Below are 18063 nucleotides of genomic sequence, written 5' to 3'. Positions count from 1 at the left end.
CCGTTAATTATAAAATTGTACAAAGTGTTAAACGTTTGTACTTTAACTAAAGGCATTGTGTTCGTTATATGCGTTTATAAAATCGCACTTTTTATTCGTATACATGTGTCAATTTATTGCATGTGCACTCCCAGTAGACACCAAACTATTGATATACAATTTTTACAAAACTACATGTACTCTTAGAAAAATACCGATTATACATATATTATAGATACAAAGTTTACGGTTTTCGAAATTTATGTGCAATAGAATCTTTTTTTACGACATACTATACATACATATATTAACAAAATACGTAAAGACTTCTCGACTTTTCGACTACCCAATATATTAGTTAAAGTTGAAATGGATTGAAGGTTAGCAAGAACTTTCAAAATTGTTACTAAATGTTAGTTAGAGTCTAAATAAAAATGTATAAAATGGAGCAGTAGTTAAATATTTATATACACAATGCTTGCTGCATACATTTGTGTAGGAAAGAGTATAAATATTTACATACATATATTGGGTTGTCAAAAAAGTCTTGCGTTATTTTTATTGAATCAATTCGTGTGGCACCCATACATCGAGGTTCTTAGTGACTCCAAGCTTCTTCAAATGGTTTATAACGGTTTGATGACTACTATGCCGATCCATTTCGACCAATTCAGCGATTTTATCGCAATTTTCGACGACAGGGCTTCCGGAGCGTGGCGCATCTTCGACCACCTCTACACCAGAACGAAAACGTTGAAACCATCGTTGTGCGGTAGAAATGGAAACTGTATCGGGTACATAAACTGCACAAATTTTATTGGCGGCTTGAGATGCATTTTTGCCTTTATCGTAGTAGTACTGTAAAATATGCCGTATTTTCTCCTTTGCTCCATGTTTGCGACGCTATAACTCACGAACGACTTAAAAGAAACGACAATCAATCAAATCATGTTAGCGCGTGAAATGAGCTTTCCAAAAAGATATAGCATGACCCGATGCTAGAACTACGCGCTTTCAGCACCAACTAGCGAAAATACCGCAAGACTGTTGACATTTTATTTCGAGACTGCGATGAATATTCAACAGCAAAAGAAAAAAAAAGTTTACTAAAGTTTAGCTCATTATAAAAGTGTACATATATGTTTACATTGTAAACATTTATACAAAACCGAAGGAAAATAAAGGGAAAAGTGTCAGATTCAAACTCAGAATATAACTCCTCAACACTCAAATAATTCTTAGAATATGTAAAAACGATTTAATTATCATAGATATGGTAAATATGTATTGAGTTTTAAGTTCTTTTTATTCAATTTTTTTCTAAAGTGAACCAATTAAAAACAAAACTTTAAGATTACGGTTACTGATAGAGCTTCCTCTTTAGTTATATACTAATTTTATACTAATGCTTTCAAATACATGAGAACATCAAAACGGATATTTTACTCAGCAGTTTTTCCATGTTGTGCCAGCTAAGGTATATTTACTCAAAACTTCAAAATTTTACATGAACTGATTGCATTACCTTTTGCCATGTCAGAGACATGTTTCTAGGCAATTTTATGAACGTATCTCAACCATTGCATCAAACTTTATGCTCAATACGATACGTTCACTTAATTCTGCTAAAATATCTTACATAGGAATTTACCGATATTCACTCTGTTTTTACACGGTAGATACGTTCCTCAGAAATCCGTGTAAAAAAATACGTTCCATGTCACCTGAAAACCGTGTAAAAAATGTTGAAAATTATAAAATTTCGGATATGCATATAAATTGATGTTCATATTGCATTTTATTGAGAATTAAAACTTAAAATACATAATTCATACAGGTGAAAAATTGGTAGATTAAACAAAAAACAAAAGAAATCTGTTAATCTAGAACTAAGAACAGAAAAATTTTAAAAGAAATAAGGAAAAAATATTAACATTGGTACATAATTATTCAATAATTGGTAACAAGCGCCATTATTTGTGACGAACTGGACTAAAGTCGGTATATTCGCTGAAGATATCCATTTCAGCAATGTAAATACGAGTATCATGTGAAAAAAATTTGTAGATAAGAGTTATAGAATAAGGGGATTTCCCAGTTCCTACTATGTATGTTTTATGTATGTTAATTACAAGACAATGATTTAAAAACCGTGGTAGCTTAAAAATTTTTCTCAGCTGTGTAACTTCAAATCCGTGTAAAAAGAAACCGTGTAAAAAAACAGTTGGGTGTATTTGTATACGAATTAAATTTAACTTGGAGCCAATTCTATCCATCCAAAAGGTGGTCTCTGAGTTTCATTAAGATAATTCGCATTGATATTGAAAGGTACTTCCATACGATCTGAAGTCAACAGAAAGTTCGAAAACCTTAAGATTGTATATGGGGACTAGGGAAAGTATTGAGCAGATTTTAACTATTTTGGACACAGCACACAAATAGCTTTAGATGTTTATGAAATATTATTAAACCTTTATAATTCACATAAAGTACAAATGTTACGAGGTGCACAAATTTTAGACAAGTTTTGAATGGCTGAAATACAAATTAGAATATGAACAAAATTTATTATTGTAAGTGCAATACAAAATCTTTTTATTAAATAAATACTAAAGTTAGTACATATTTTTTTTATAAATAACCCAAGACATGGAGGCTGTTCTCGTATAGACTTGTTGTGTATTTCCTGAATTGTTTTTGTTACTTCTATACACAATAATTTAAAAATGTGAAATTTTCGAAGCTTGTTATATGAAAAGTTTATAATATAGTTTGAGATAATGATCTGATAATTCTTGCAAGGCATCTGAATAGCCTATCACGATAAAATATATGTAACTTATTAAGTTAAACTATATTTCAAGCCGATATACACATACAGTCGATTACAATGAATGTAAGTTGTAAAATATGTTTCAAAAAATCATCATTGAGTACATCTTTCAGAGAAATGCTTCATTTTTGTCATCTGTTCAAACTGTTTTATTCGGGCTTCAACATCTGACCTAAAATGACGCATTAGACCCTGTACAGGCCAAACGGCTCCATCGGCTAAAGCACATATGGTGTGTCCTTCAATTTGCTTGGTTACCTCCAATATCATATTAATTTCCTCCATTTTAGCTTTGCCCTTAACAAAGCGTTGCATGATTTTGTTTATCCAAGTCAAACCTTCCCGGCAAGGAGTGCACTGTCCGCAGCTTTCATGCTTGTAAAACGCAGAAAGTCGAGCAATTGCTTTTACGACATCAGTAGATTTATCCATTACAATAATTGCCGCTGTCCCTAAAGATGTTTGTGCAGCCAAAAGACCATCAAAATCCATTATAACGGTTTCAACTACTTTCTTTGGGATAATTGGGGTAGAAGAACCTCCTGGAATAATAGCTAACAAATTATCCCATCCGCCGCGCACTCCGCCAGCATGACGATCTATGATCTCCATAAGTGGCATTGATAACTCTTCTTCGATACTACAAGGTTTATTAACATGACCAGAAATAGTAAAAAGTTTCGTACCAGAGTTACGAGTTCGACCAAAGCTAGCAAACCAATTGGCACCTCTTCGTAAAATTGTAGGCGTAACGGATATAGTTTCTACGTTATTAACAGTTGTAGGACAGCCAAATACACCCACATCTGCCGGGAATGGAGGCTTTAAGCGTGGTTTACCAGCTTTCCCTTCCAAAGACTCAATCAAGGCTGTTTCCTCACCACATACATATGCACCAGCTCCACGGTGCATATAAACGTCAAAGTCGAACCCGGATCCACAGACGTTTTTACCCAGAAAGCCGGCATTATAAGCCTCAGCAATGGCTGTTTGGGTATTACATGCTTCATTATAGAATTCACCGCGTATATAAATGAAGGCTGCTCGGGCACCAATTGCTCGCCCTGCCAAAAGACAGCCCTCCACGAGTTTGTGAGGACTATGGCGTAGAATCTCACGATCTTTACAAGTTCCTGGCTCACCCTCGTCTGCGTTAACTACAAGAAACTTTGGCCGACCATCAGGTGGTTTATTCATGAAAGACCATTTCAGACCTGTGGCAAAGCCTGCGCCACCCCGACCTCTCAAACCAGATGTTTTTATTTCATTTATTATCCATTCTGATCCCTTCAATAATATATCTTGAGTTTTATACCAATCTCCTTGTTTCAGTGCACTTTTCAATCGCCAATCATTTCGCCCATAAAGATTTGTAAAAATTCTATCTTGATCTGAGAGAGGACCAAAAGTCTTCTTAGTTTGAGGCGGTGGCATACCAGGTGGAACTGGAGGCGTTGATTTAGTTCCCTGAGGTGGTCCGGACCCTTTCGATGCTACAGAATCCACACCTTTCAAGCGGAAATGCGAAATAAATACTGTGGAACTTTTTGTCAATTTTGCCGTTGTATTTCGTAAACATAATATGCTCCTCATATCATATCTAAAAGTAAAAGTATTTGTAATCTAGATGCACATACAGGTAATTATAGTCGATTTATTACATTTGTTAGTTTAATCCACCTCAAATTAAGTTGGGACTCCTGTTGAATATACTCGAAAATATAAAATGACTTTTTTAATATTTTATTTCATATAGCTTGTATGTATATATGTAAATATTTTCAAATTATATTTGAAGTTAATTGTCAAACAGAGGAATTTTTGTACCCTCGCAACATGTACATGTAGGGAAATAGTTTTGTACACCAAAGGTGCTTCAGAACGAGGTAGATATAGCGCTATGTATGTATATGCGAAATGTTATAATATGCTATAACTACGCCAACAATTAAGGTATACAACTCAAATTAGGTATAGATAAGCATTTATATGTTTAAAAGTACAGACTTATCACACAAATCACTAAGGACTCGCTGCGTACAAGTCTTTCTAAGACTCCCAATTACAGCGTGGATGGAAACAATCCAATGATAGCCACGCTCACTCTCCTTATAACGGTAATGTTGGAAACTAATACAAATATGTCACTTTCGCTGAATAGATACATCAGAAGCAATGAAATTCGAATGCACAGAAGGGATGCATAGTACTCATTTAAAAATTGGCCAATGGGCGTAGCACAATTCCATTTAAGCTGTAATTTTACACTCGCAGATACCGTTTGATTTATCGATCAACATGAAGAAATTTTAGAAAAATCAGCTGAACGTATAACATTGGACATAGTTTAGTTAAATGCTCAAAATGTGTGAAATCCTTTACAAATTACCCTATACTACATAAGACTGGGTTTACCTTTTAGGGATAACATGATTTCCAAGTTTCGTTTCGGCAATTTTTTATTTCCCATGGTCTGTAACTTTTTCTCAGTGTATTCAGTAAGCAGTCAGCAGGAACAACGTTTACAAATTATTCAATTTTATTAACACAATAATCGTTCTCTAATTGCAACTTTTCGTGCAATTTGGCCATTTTATGGTCGTAGCAATCAAATTTTGCTCGCTATTCGTCGAATTGCGAAAATTTCGAGCATATATTTTCTTTACATAATGTTAAAGTGTCAATTAGAAAAAGAACCGCTCGAAATAATGAAAATGTCGCAGTGGTCGGTTCCAAGAAACTCTCAGGAATTGGAACCATCTCAAACCACAACCTGGCGGCTTTTGAGAAAGGATTTGATAAAAAATTATAAAATTGTTCTCACTCAAGAACTTTACTGATTTTGTCTTGAAACAACTTTAAAATCTTCTCCCATGAGGCTCACTTTCATCTGAGTGGTGCACTAAACAAACAAAATTGTCCAATCTACAGCGAAGAAAATCCACAAATTATTCATGAACAACCATTACATTTACCTAAATTGACAATTAGGTGTAGTTTCTGGTCTGGTGGAATCATCGGTCGTAGTTTTTTCCAAATGCTGTTACCATTACTGTCAATGGAGAACTCGTACAGATCGATGATAACCAACTTTTTATGGCTAAAATAGGAAGAAGTTGATATTGACAATATCTGGTTCTAAAAACGGGGGCCTTACGTGCCACACAGCACGTGCAACAATAGAATTTTTGCGAAAAAAGTTTGGAGACTCAATTATGTGAAGAAATTTTGGCAATGAATGACTTCCAAGAAGTGGTGACTTAAGACCATTGATTACTTCTTATGGGGTTATTTGAAGCTTTGAAGCAATTGATCCTTAGCAATAAACCATACTCTCTTCAAGCTTCAGCAGTCAATATTTAACTATGTATCATGACCTCAATTATGAATTAGCGGAAAAAACACTCGAATATTGGGTTCATCGAATTCTTTCGTGCAAAAGAAGTCGTGGATGCCATTTGAATGATGTTACATTCAGAACTTAATTGTATCGATTGTTCTTATGTAGTTTAGCGCAGAATTTTAATGAAAATGGTCTAGATCAAATTTCCCTAATATACATATGTATGTACAAATTTCCGATACTCTCGTTAATATTTTCTTTATATATTAATTTAATGACGCGGAGAAACAAAATGTAATAATGAAAATATGGAAAGTTAGTCTATGACCCTTAATATAATAGTTAATATGATACCAAATTTTATTGTAATCAATTCGATTTTTCAGATAATGTACACTCAGCGAAAAAAAACCCACGCACTCTACGGTGTGCTTTTATATAGCGCAAAACTTGGATTCATATCATTCTAAGATAAACATTTTTCTTTGAGGGTCAACCAGTTTTATTTACTTTATGTTTCAAGCATTTTTATATAAAAAACTGATAGTTTAACACTTGTTATAGATAAAAATGAAAAAACACACACATAACAAACCACAGAAATAAATTTTGTTATGAACAATAATGTAATTTTTAAACAAGTTATTTACATATTTTATGTTTAATATGATTTTTATTTTACATTAGAATACCTAACGAATCAAAATAACATATTTTGTATAAAAAAATTCTTAGTATTTTGTAGAACACCCCCTCCGCCTAGTAACCTCCGATATTTGTTTAAGCATTTCTTCATTCCGCATAGCTTCAACAATGTTTTCTATTTCTTTTCGACTTTTTAGACGCTTTTCCCTTATCATTTTGACCACCATTTTGCACAAATAATGCTAGCAGTTCTCAATTGGATTAAGATCTGAACTGTTTCCTGGCCACGTGAGAGACCCTATTCCATAAAAATCTTTTTGTTTTGAAACCTGTAAGTGTTTGGAATAAATTAGTGAAAAATCTATTTCAATATTTTTGTGCTTTGGTTACCGCTTTGGCTCTATGACAAGGGGCTGAAATATCCTGAAAATAAACTTTTTGGGCGTGTTCGGGCAGCTGTTCAATAGTTGGCAAAACTCCTTCTCTCAAAATTCCAATTTATATTTTGGCATTCACAGATCTTTTTAGGATAATTAGCGGCCCAAACCCAAACTTGGTTACAGCTCCCTACACCATTAAATAAGGCGAATGCTTTACGGTGGGCCAAACACAGCTTTTCAAAAAACGCCCACCTTTCCTACGACGCACTGTGGCATTTCCGTCGGGTTCCAACAAATTAAATTTCGATTCATCGGAAAAAATAACATTTCCCCAATCTGATGTAGTCCAAGTTTTGTGTAATTTTGCCCACTATAGTCGGTATTTCTTCATTCGTTAAATGAGAAGTGGCTTTTTGGCTGGACGTCGCGCTCGGAATCCAAGATTATTCAGCACATTTTGTATAGAACTTGTAGTTATTTTTACCCCAGTGGCTTCGTAAAATTTTGCATTGATTGTTCCAGCATGTTGAAAGCGATCATTAATGCTAATCCGTTTAATTTGTCGTTTTTGACGAGGTTTTACTGTTTTCCGACGTCCACTGCCATTTTTTCGAGCTATTCAATTAAAATACGTATAATTTTTAATTATAATACGCACGTTCCAATCTCTTATTCCCATTTCACGAGCTTTTTGACCTTTGGATAATTTATTTTATATAAAGCTACGATTTCTGCTTTCTTTTTTATTGACACCACCACGTTCAACTTAACTTGTTTTCACAACTCATCCAAAAGAAAAAGCTGCAAATTCTGTAATAAACACGTGCGGACGCTAACGGTTTTAAAAATAAAGGGAAAATATTGTAGTCACATGACAAAACAGTTAAATAAGACAAATAGTGAATTTTGAGCAAAGAGTGACAGTTCAAAATAGGAATATTAGACAATTTTATTGTAATCAATTCGATTTTTCAGATAATGTATATTTAATTCTGCAACATTTTTTTCTTTCGCAACAAGTTGCCACAGAATATTATAATTTAGTTCAACTAAGGGTTATTTGCAACAGAGAAAACTAAACGAGAAATGGTCGATTTGGTATGGAATACCCCATATATACTTGTATGTAAATCTATAAAACACAATGAAGATAACAGAATAAAAATTTACACAATACCACGTCCAAAAAGCCTCCGAGTATGTGGACCCCGATACCTTTGGGAGTAATATAAGGAATGTTGAATATTTACCGAACGTGAAATATATGGTATGTGTTATAGCTTAATGATGAAAATGTTTGAAAATTAAATGAAAATTTGGAAATTTGTGGTCAATATAACGCCAAGCTCATATATAATGATTTTCGTGATTCTAGCAAATTTATGCCAAATACATATGTTGGTCAGTGTGTGAGTTATATTTATAAAATTACGTGCAATCATGTTCTCGAGTAAACTTGAAAAATAGCAAAGGACACTGCAATGAGCCGAAACCATCTCCTAACCCCAATATACTCGTATAATATATAGTGATTTCATTTAAATGGGTAAATTTTCTTAAAAACTATGTCGTTTGGCGCGGAATTAGAATGGAAAGGGTCTATGCCAATAGTCTAAGCCTCATATCCCTAATATAAAGAATTTCGCTCCTATTAGAATAATTTTAGCAGACACGAACTAAAATATAGCAATGAAACTAATTTTAATTCTTTCGCAACAAACTTTAATATACATTTTTGCTATCATCTGAAGGAATTTCTCGGGCTTTGATTCTTGCAATTTGTAAGAGATTAAAAGGAACTTAGCTCCTCTATACTTGTTTAATAAAGAGCTCTACCAAACCTGAAAGTATTTTCTCACTCGGTTGAACCGTACGATTAGCAAATTATAAAATGTAATTAATGCTATTCTATGTGTTCTGAACAGTTATCGAACTTAAGCTCCTATATGTATAAAGGTAAATCAGCAAAACATCCGCACGTACTCTTAGGCTATGCATCGCTCGTATCCATTAATCAGATTCACGCATTTTGGTAGAAAACACTTATTCGTGTATTCCATAGATCTCTGCAGCTCCCGTTACAACACCTTTTTATAGCATTTGTTCTTTCACACTGTTGTAAACTTGTGATATTCATCTTTTCTCCCACAATCTGGTAAATAAAGCACTCAAGCCTTTTGTATGCTCACTCAAGGAAGACGGAAAACGAGTGGCAAAAACATGTTGAATTTGCCTTCTCCACCACAAAGGCAACACTGTGGTAAGTTTGGCTTGACTTAACTAGAATAGTGGATGCTGCATACAGATGTGGTATTGTGCCAACAGTTTGTTCCTGTTTCTGAAGATGTCCGTGCGAATTATTGCGGATAATGCTTTAGTGGACCCAAAAAAGAGCTACCCAGTGCATATATAAATGGCAGTGAAATGTGTGAAAAGCCAATGTTGCTCATAAAACGTTAATTGTCAGAAAGCGGAAGCCACTCACACCTTAAATGTTGTATGTTACATATCAAAAACACCCCATCACACAGATGGATAACCAAAGCTATTACTTCGCCTTTATGCCGGATATACAAGCTATAAAGTGATTATGTGTGTCAGTTTGAAAAAAAATATTTATTTGCCCTGAAATGTAAAGGCGTAAAACGATAGTTAGGAGAATAAAGAGAAAGCGTCGACCCAAAATGAAAAATGCATATGCTTTAGAAAATCCACATTTTTTGAATTCATATACTTATGTGAATACTTACACGCTTTTATACATACATAAATTATATTTATGTTTATGTATATGTATTATCATTATATACTATATGAATCAGTTTAAATCGTAATGGAACTGAGTTATTCGGAAATTATCGCCTAATACATAGTTGAAGATGTCAGTTCAAAGTTTTGACAAGTACATAAAGTGTTAACTAAGTGGGTTATTTCAAGAAATATTATAAATGTCAAAGAAAATTTATATTATCGTGTTTTTAATACAATCGGTATAAATTAAATAATACTTCATAGTCCATACTGCCCGAGTAGTTTCTGTGCGGTTCACTTCGTAAAGCGACACACACAAAGATGTACTGAAATCGACAAGTATAGTACTGCTATGCCTGGGAGATAAAGCATAACGTGTTCAAACTAAAAAAAAAAACATATTTTTGTAATCGCAAAAAAATATTCGATTTAAGAACATGTGTTCTGTAATCATATAAAAAATGAAATATAAAACAATTTTTAAATAAATAAACGTCTAATATTTTTCATAAAAATATATAAGTAAATGCACATATGTGCAACCTCAATATATGTATTTTCCATAATAATAAACTTAACTTACTATCAATAAACAAATATCATTCGCACTTTAAAAATACATTCTCATAGAATTTTTTCACAAAGAAAATGAATTTATCGGATTCCAGTAACTATTTTTGTTAAAAGATACTCCCAAATCAAACGCCATTAAAGCAATCTTTGTGAATAACGCTACAAATCCCCACTGACGCTTTGTACGTTTTGTGAAACATGCTGTTATCTTTCATATCAAAATAGATACTGAAATAATTTTATCGATCTTCAAGTTTTTAACTACCAATTAAAGAGAAAGTTAAATTGTTTGTCTCTTTAAGTGCAATGCATTACCTTAGTGTAACGCAAATTTAGTTATGTTTTTATATAAGTAATACATTCCACCTTTTAAAACAACAGAAGGATCATAATTATTATCATTATAACTTATTGATGGGCCCCTGACGTGGTTTTTGCACCCAAACTAATAATCACATAGTGACTACCAAAAGGTTCAAAGTCTAAACGTAAACTATATCAATACAGATATGTTTTTATGAAAGCATTTTGAGGCATACGTATGTATATTATTTTTTTATATTGCCGTAAGGACATCAAATTCTTCGGGGCATAAAAGTAATCCATTTTATTCAACATCGATCATAAGTAAGAAGTTAAGAGTTTTTCACTTACAATAACGAAATTCTAATCATATTGGAACGCATTTTAACATCGGATACCACAAGCTTCTCCAACACTTGAAGTTAAACTTTCTCTCTGCTGCGCCAATTTTCTCATATAAGTTCTTTGCCACTGGAATCAAGAATTATATGTACGAAACAATTCACCTATCCTCTACATAACGCATGTGTATTCTGATTTCCGTTCGCAAATTTAATTTTGAAGTGGATAGTTATTTAAGGATGTTAATGAATGGGTGATCCCAAAATATAATATATTATGACATCAATTTTTTAAAACAATAAATTAGTTAATAAAATATGTTTATCATCCGAAGAAATAAATACGACAGTTAGTAATAAGCAACTAAATAACTTTAGGATACAGTGACCAAAACTAAATGTACAGTAAGTGATGCTAATTGAATAACAATGGAATTACGGTGGAGATCAGGGAATAAAATATTATTTAACACAGTACAAGAGATACCTTTCGCAGGAGCAAGGACGTAAAATGAAAAGACAGTCTACAACGGTATTGTTTCCGTACATAATAAAGAAAGGAAGAAAGAAGAATGAGGCATTTATTGAATTTCTACGATTTGCGACTTATGTCTTTAATAACATTTTTGACGATCATTGCTTCGCAAAATCAAATATTACGTAAGTACCTAAAAGTGTATAATGAAATTTAAAAATATTTGTAAAATATCAAATGTAATAAATTTGTTCACTTGAATTATCACGCATATATTTATATTTTGAAATTGAAACTAAACAATTAAAAAGAAAGATCTAATTTCGACGTCTTCGATACCTCTGTATCCAATAATAAATCTTTACGTTAGAAGACAACTGAATACGTCTTCTATTATATGGCTTTAGTTCTTGCAAGAATATTAAATTACACCGAAAAATGTGATATAATTGAGGGGTTTGGTTTCAGATTAAGACAAAGTTGCTGTACATATTATGTTCATAATAAAATAGTTCAATAAAAATTTCATTGCAACACTCTTTTCACAGATATACATACGTTAAGTGTTTAATCAACGAACTTAAGTACTTGAAAACACATTTCAGTATTTTAATTCTGTTAAATCCCAGAATTTCCCTTAAGGTCATGTGAGAAGTAGTTTCGCCGCTGATGCTTAATTGCTCCAACAACCACATGAGAACTTCAAGCTTCAGGCATTTGCTTTGCGGCAATCAATTTTCAATAGCTCTGTACTCCTTTACATATATGGTACATAAACACGTATATATGTATATGTAAATGTGTAGTATATGTAGTTATAAATAAACGCATGCTTCAAATGTGTGCAGTGTACACGAACGAATCGTATCTATGAACTTACTGCAGTGAAGATTTCTGCTGTTCAGCACGTTCGTTCGCATTTCAGTAACCACTTAGCCGCAATGTCAGTGTAGTTGAATGGAATTGCAATTTGACAAGGACAGCAGAGTATATAGACGCAAGTGAAGCGTCAAAAAGCACGGTGATGGTCACGAGAAAAAGGATCTCATTATATACATACAATGCAAGAAGGTGCATGCCTTTGTTGCTTATATAATTTCCAAAACTGCACACTATGTATGTCCGGAGCCATTTAGAGGAACGCAGTAAGAGTGAATGTTCTCATTACATAAATCCTATATTATCATCAATGTCATTAATATTCTGAAAAGTTCGAAATAAAGAGATATCTTTTCGGCCTTCATTATTTTGCTTCATTTCAATTTGGCACACGCATTTCGAAGCCAAACGCATAGCAAATATATATACAGTACGTATGATGCACCAGGACATTTTTATGTGTGTATGTACCAATTCGAGCTTTTTTACTGTGACAAACCATTTTCATTTCACTGTGGTAAAGTGAAAAAGCATTTTGCTGGACACACGATTTATGTGGCCCATAATGCCAAATTCAGCTTTGACTCACATATCGTCCATGTGCCAACACTGTGGTTTACGCTGTAATACATTCACCGCTTTAACGAATAACATGTCATGTTCAAGCTGCTGACCGCCCTAAAGCTGTATGCGTATGCAGAATAGATTCCAATGCACACCAATGCAAGGATTACATTGCTACTTGGGGGAGGCACTATGAACAGGCAAGCAAGTTTTGAACGTCAAATGGGCACACGTCAGTTTTATAAGGCATTTCAGAATAACTGAAAGGTCTTTATGACAAAGGTTTTTTATCTCAGAGAAACTCTGATAGGTTTCCCAGCAGTTTCACATTTGCTATGATTTTCAAATTTTAATAACGTGTTCATTCTTAATTCCAATGAATTTATATCGAATATCTGATAAACATCAATTCTTTCGCGTATTTGTTTAATATTCTGGCATTTAAACTGTCAACAATAATAATAAAAATATGTTTTACGTAAAATTTTCCTTTCTCTTAAAGCATTCTGCACGGTCATTGACGGGGTGACCACCAGAATACAAATTTTTTTTCTTATAATTCATCCAAAACAGCTTCCGTTTTTCGCTATTTAAGAATTCACTCATAAAGATAACATGGACTATTCTTTATTATCCATTAAATATGTAAATGTAGTAAAATTTGAGAAATCTGTATGATGATATTACTGTTATATCGCAATTAATTTGTTTTTAGGGTTTTTCGCCTAAAACTAATCGAGATAAATAGGTATAACTTGATAAATATTTAGATACATGAATGATGAACCTTGGCACACGTGAGCGAAATTGGACCATTTCCACACCCACAAAACGCTTCTAAAATAAAGCGTAATAACTAAGCAGTACATATCTCCCAAACCACTTATGTTAAATTAATTAATCTTCCTCAGGACAAATCTTTTCAGCACCCTCTTCGAAAATGTAAAAATAGGTGAAATGGGATTATAACCCCGTACAGGCATAATATAACTGTTTTGTTGAAAGCTACAAATAACTCAATAACTCAATAAATGAAAGTTTTTGAGACACTAAAACTTAACGCCGAGGTGATACAAAAAAGTTTTATAGAAGCCGGTGTCAAAATTAGACAATGACGATGGCACTGGCCATATTAAGGTGAAAGCCAGTACCTCGTGACCTGCTTGACCAATTTCAATTAAACCATGATAAGTGAAATCTCACTAAACCGACCCTACTTTTCATATAAATAATATTAAATTTTGTCTGATTCTTTCATTTTCCTGTATACAATTTAAGAGCTTGAATGAATGTATCGTATAGGGATATAACTTCCAACGAATAATTTCTTTAAGGTGTACCACCCTATGACCAAAAATATTATGCCAGAAATGGGTTGAATCAATACCTAATATAAGGACTTTCGGACTATCAGTTGACCTTATACCGCATATATCGGCCAATATTTGAGCTATCTCAGTGAAATTGGGAGAACGTGTTTTTTCCAATAATAATGTACCGTTGGATAAAATCGGATGAAAACGTTCTCTAGCCCCCATATAACTAATATCAGAAATTTTAAACATTTGGATTAGTTTACTCCTTGTATGGTATATTGGTAACGGCATATGAGGTACCTTAATGAAATCGAGAGACCATATTTTTCTGTAAATAATATGTGGTAATGCCAAAAAGGGATAAAGTACGGTCAATACTATCTCTATCTTTCATATAGATATCGGTAAATATACTTGTATATGGTACCTTCAAAGCTAGCTGAACCTATCATACACTATAGTTTAATGCCGGAAATATATGTTAAATTGACCTACAACCTAACTCCCATTAAGTTCCCGAATTGAAATTATTCGGTCCCCAATATTGCTTACTCTTCCGAGAATAGTGAGGCAGGGACGCAGAGTTTCGCATCTATACGGAAGGGTCCAAACTAGATAATTGAGTGGGAAGTCGTACCTTTTCAACAAAATTAGATACCAAAATCGTCTTCCGTTTTCCAGACCAATGGAGTGACTTTCAAGCGGAGATTACAGATAGTGGAAAAATGCATTGATTTCTTCGTGGATATAACGTCATAACGTCACGATAAACTTGCTATAGTCTCCAAGGCATAATTATATACTTGGTACCTGTGAAACAGATGAACTTGGCAGAACAGGCACCACCACGCAATTAGACTCGGAAAAAGAAAGAATTTACATTTGTGTCGCCACTTGATATTTAATCGACGACTATGTAATAAATTTAACGGTGGAGTCAATCCCTAACTTGCTCAGCAAGCAGGCAAACGTGAATAAATACGAAATGGTCGCGCATGCCGACTATTAAGAATTCTAATAGGGGATAAAATATAACATAACAGGTCACTGTATAATTGGCAGGCATGCCAGCAGATTATGTGCACCATGCAATAACTGTTGTAGAAATTCTTAGAACGTAGAAGAAGAGACAGACAGTAAAATATCTTCTATGCAAGAGTCGCAACTCCCATATAACAATTTTCGTTATTCTAACAAACCATATGCCTGTCAAAATACTTGAAAGTATACAATATTCATAAAAATGCTCGAAAATATGTTATGGAATATACAATATGTACCTGAGCAATTGTTACAATCTTCCCAGACCTTTGTTTACCCTATAAAATCTGGCATTCCTCAAGTTTACGCAACAGTTTCCTCCTACACAATTTTATGAATATGACTTAGACATTAACCGACATATTCCGTACGAAGTCTGACAGAGTATCGCAAACGTTATACTCGTATGTAATGCATAGGAGCTAGTTAATTCATTAATATTAATATTAAACTACAAAATATAAAATATCCAATATCATTTGTTCACTTAATTTTGCTAAGATATAAGTCGTAACTCGATTTCACCCATATTTTATAAACAGGCGCATTGTTATAGGTTATACTATATGCTATATTGCACAAATTGAGCAATATTTTCAATAAAAGTCAGCCATGGGAACTGAGGTATATATGTATGTCGGTCTAAAAAGTAATGATTCGTTTTAAACATTTTTAAACGTGAGATAACGTACCTCAAAGTCACCATTTGTGCCGATAGCGATAACGTGAGTAAAAATTGGGAGATGTGTATTTTGAAACTCCAGGGAGGTTATTTATTTATTAGTATTTTTACGGTTTAGGCCTAGGTTACAATTCACAATTTAAGTAAATATAAAAGATGCTTTTTGCTTATATCTAAGGTTTGGAAAAATTCACAAAGACGCGTTTTAAAGTCAGCAATATCAACACAATTTTTTATTAGATATTCCGGGGCATTGCCACATCTTACATACATATGTTAAACACCATTTTCATGATATGTTAACATATGTATTATTTGTTTAATACTTATGATGTTTCATTTTAAAAGCATTTAACTAATTGTATCTATCCTTTCATTTAAAATAAATCTTAGGCATCTATTTTGTAGTGTGTGTGTGGTACTGTGAACAAAATATTTAGAAGATCTTTTCATAAATTCAATTTCTTTCGCTATCTTTTGTACAGTAAATTCTATATGTTCAACGAATTTAACAAACTTAAATTATAATGCCGATATATTTTATAGATTTTACAGGTTCTATTTTTTTATTGTCAACCGTTAGTTGAATTGTATTTCACTCGTTCGTATTTTTCCGATTTAAAAACACATACATACATAAATGCATGTTGGCAACCGAAAATTTTCCTTATATCTGAATTTTATGGCAATAGGTATTTACAATATGGAAGAAACTTCAATGGGATTGGAGTGACCTTGCTAAACCGTCGACAGTAAATTGCTTGCTGTCCTTTCAACATGACTATCTTAAAAATATAAATCAACGTTGTCGAACTTTTTTATTTTTATTTTTTAAATTAAAACTGTTATTGGCAAAATTTGTAAACAAAAATAATATTCACTTTGAAGACGTCAAACATGTCAATTTTGGATGAACCCGTGTAACTTTTATACTCTTGCAACCTTTTGCTACAGAGTAAAATAGTTTTGATCACCTAACGATTGTATGTATCACCTAACACTAAATGAGATACATAGATATTGGGTTATATGCATATATAAATTATCAGAATTACGAAAAATGTTGAAATCTGGGCGACTCAGTATGTCTGACAGTTCATCATGAATAGACTTACTAACGAGCAACGCTTGCAAATCATTGAATTTTATTACCAAAATCAGTGTTCGGTTCGAAATGTGTTTCGCGCTTTACGTCCGATTTATGGTCTACATAATCGACCAAGTGAGCAAACAATTAATGCGATTGTGACCAAGTTTCGCACTCAGTTTACTTTATTGGACATTAAACCAACCACACGAATGCGTACAGTGCGTACAGAAGAGAATATTGCGTCTGTTTCTGAGAGTGTGGCTGAACACCGTGAAATGTCGATTCGTCGCCGTTCGCAGCAATTGGGTTTGTGTTATTCGACCACATGGAAGATTTTACGCAAAGATCTTGGTGTAAAACCGTATAAAATACAGCTCGTGCAAGAACTGAAGCCGAACGATCTGCCACAACGTCGAATTTTCAGTGAATGGGCCCTAGAAAAGTTGGCAGAAAATCCGCTTTTTTATCGACAAATTTTGTTCAGCGATGAGGCTCATTTCTGGTTGAATGGCTACGTAAATAAGCAAAATTGCCGCATTTGGGGTGAAGAGCAACCAGAAGCCGTTCAAGAACTGCCCATGCATCCCGAAAAATGCACTGTTTGGTGTGGTTTGTACGCTGGTGGAATCATTGGACCGTATTTTTTTCAAAGATGCTGTTGGACGCAACGTTACGGTGAATGGCGATCGCTATCGTTCGATGCTAACAAACTTTTTGTTGCCAAAAATGGAAGAACTGAACTTGGTTGACATGTGGTTTCAACAAGATGGCGCTACATGCCACACAGCTCGCGATTCTATGGCCATTTTGAGGGAAAACTTCGGACAACAATTCATCTCAAGAAATGGACCCGTAAGTTGGCCACCAA

The 18063-nt window shown here is 33.6% G+C and overlaps 2 protein-coding genes across 15 annotated transcripts in view; one reads left to right on the top strand and one right to left on the bottom strand.

The window, feature by feature from the left end:
- Nucleotides 1-2562: 2562 nt before the first annotated feature.
- Nucleotides 2563-4602, bottom strand: LOC105223380 (NADH dehydrogenase [ubiquinone] flavoprotein 1, mitochondrial-like). The gene is made up of 2 exons (XM_049454823.1): nt 4474-4602; nt 2563-4412 (listed from the first exon to the last, which is right to left on the bottom strand). Exon 2 carries the CDS (start codon nt 4403-4405, stop codon nt 2906-2908), a length of 1500 nt encoding a protein of 499 aa, XP_049310780.1. The 5' UTR covers nt 4406-4412; nt 4474-4602; the 3' UTR covers nt 2563-2905.
- Nucleotides 4603-9485: 4883 nt separating this feature from the next.
- LOC105223371 (uncharacterized) overlaps nt 9486-18063 on the top strand; it is a 52933-nt gene continuing 44355 nt past the window's right edge. The window contains exons 1-2 of one of the 14 annotated variants that reach the window (XM_049454822.1): nt 9486-9677; nt 11645-11808. In XM_049454822.1, the coding sequence (XP_049310779.1) occupies nt 11721-11808 (88 nt within the window). In that variant the 5' untranslated portion in view covers nt 9486-9677; nt 11645-11720. Of the gene's footprint in view, nt 9777-11483; nt 11809-18063 lie in introns of those variants that run through there. The other 13 variants (XM_049454821.1, XM_049454815.1, XM_049454809.1 and 10 more) reach the window with 13 other exon arrangements.

Source organism: Bactrocera dorsalis, chromosome 4 (genome assembly GCF_023373825.1).
Source record: "Bactrocera dorsalis isolate Fly_Bdor chromosome 4, ASM2337382v1, whole genome shotgun sequence".
Taxonomy (NCBI): domain Eukaryota; kingdom Metazoa; phylum Arthropoda; class Insecta; order Diptera; family Tephritidae; genus Bactrocera; species Bactrocera dorsalis.
The sequence above is the reverse complement of the archived record's forward strand: the minus strand, read 5'-3'. Positions and strand labels throughout refer to the sequence as shown.

Coding starts and splice junctions, on each gene's coding strand:
- LOC105223380 (XM_049454823.1), bottom strand. CDS start 4,405: ATGAGGAGCATATTATGTTTACGAAATACAACGGCAAAATTGACAAAA.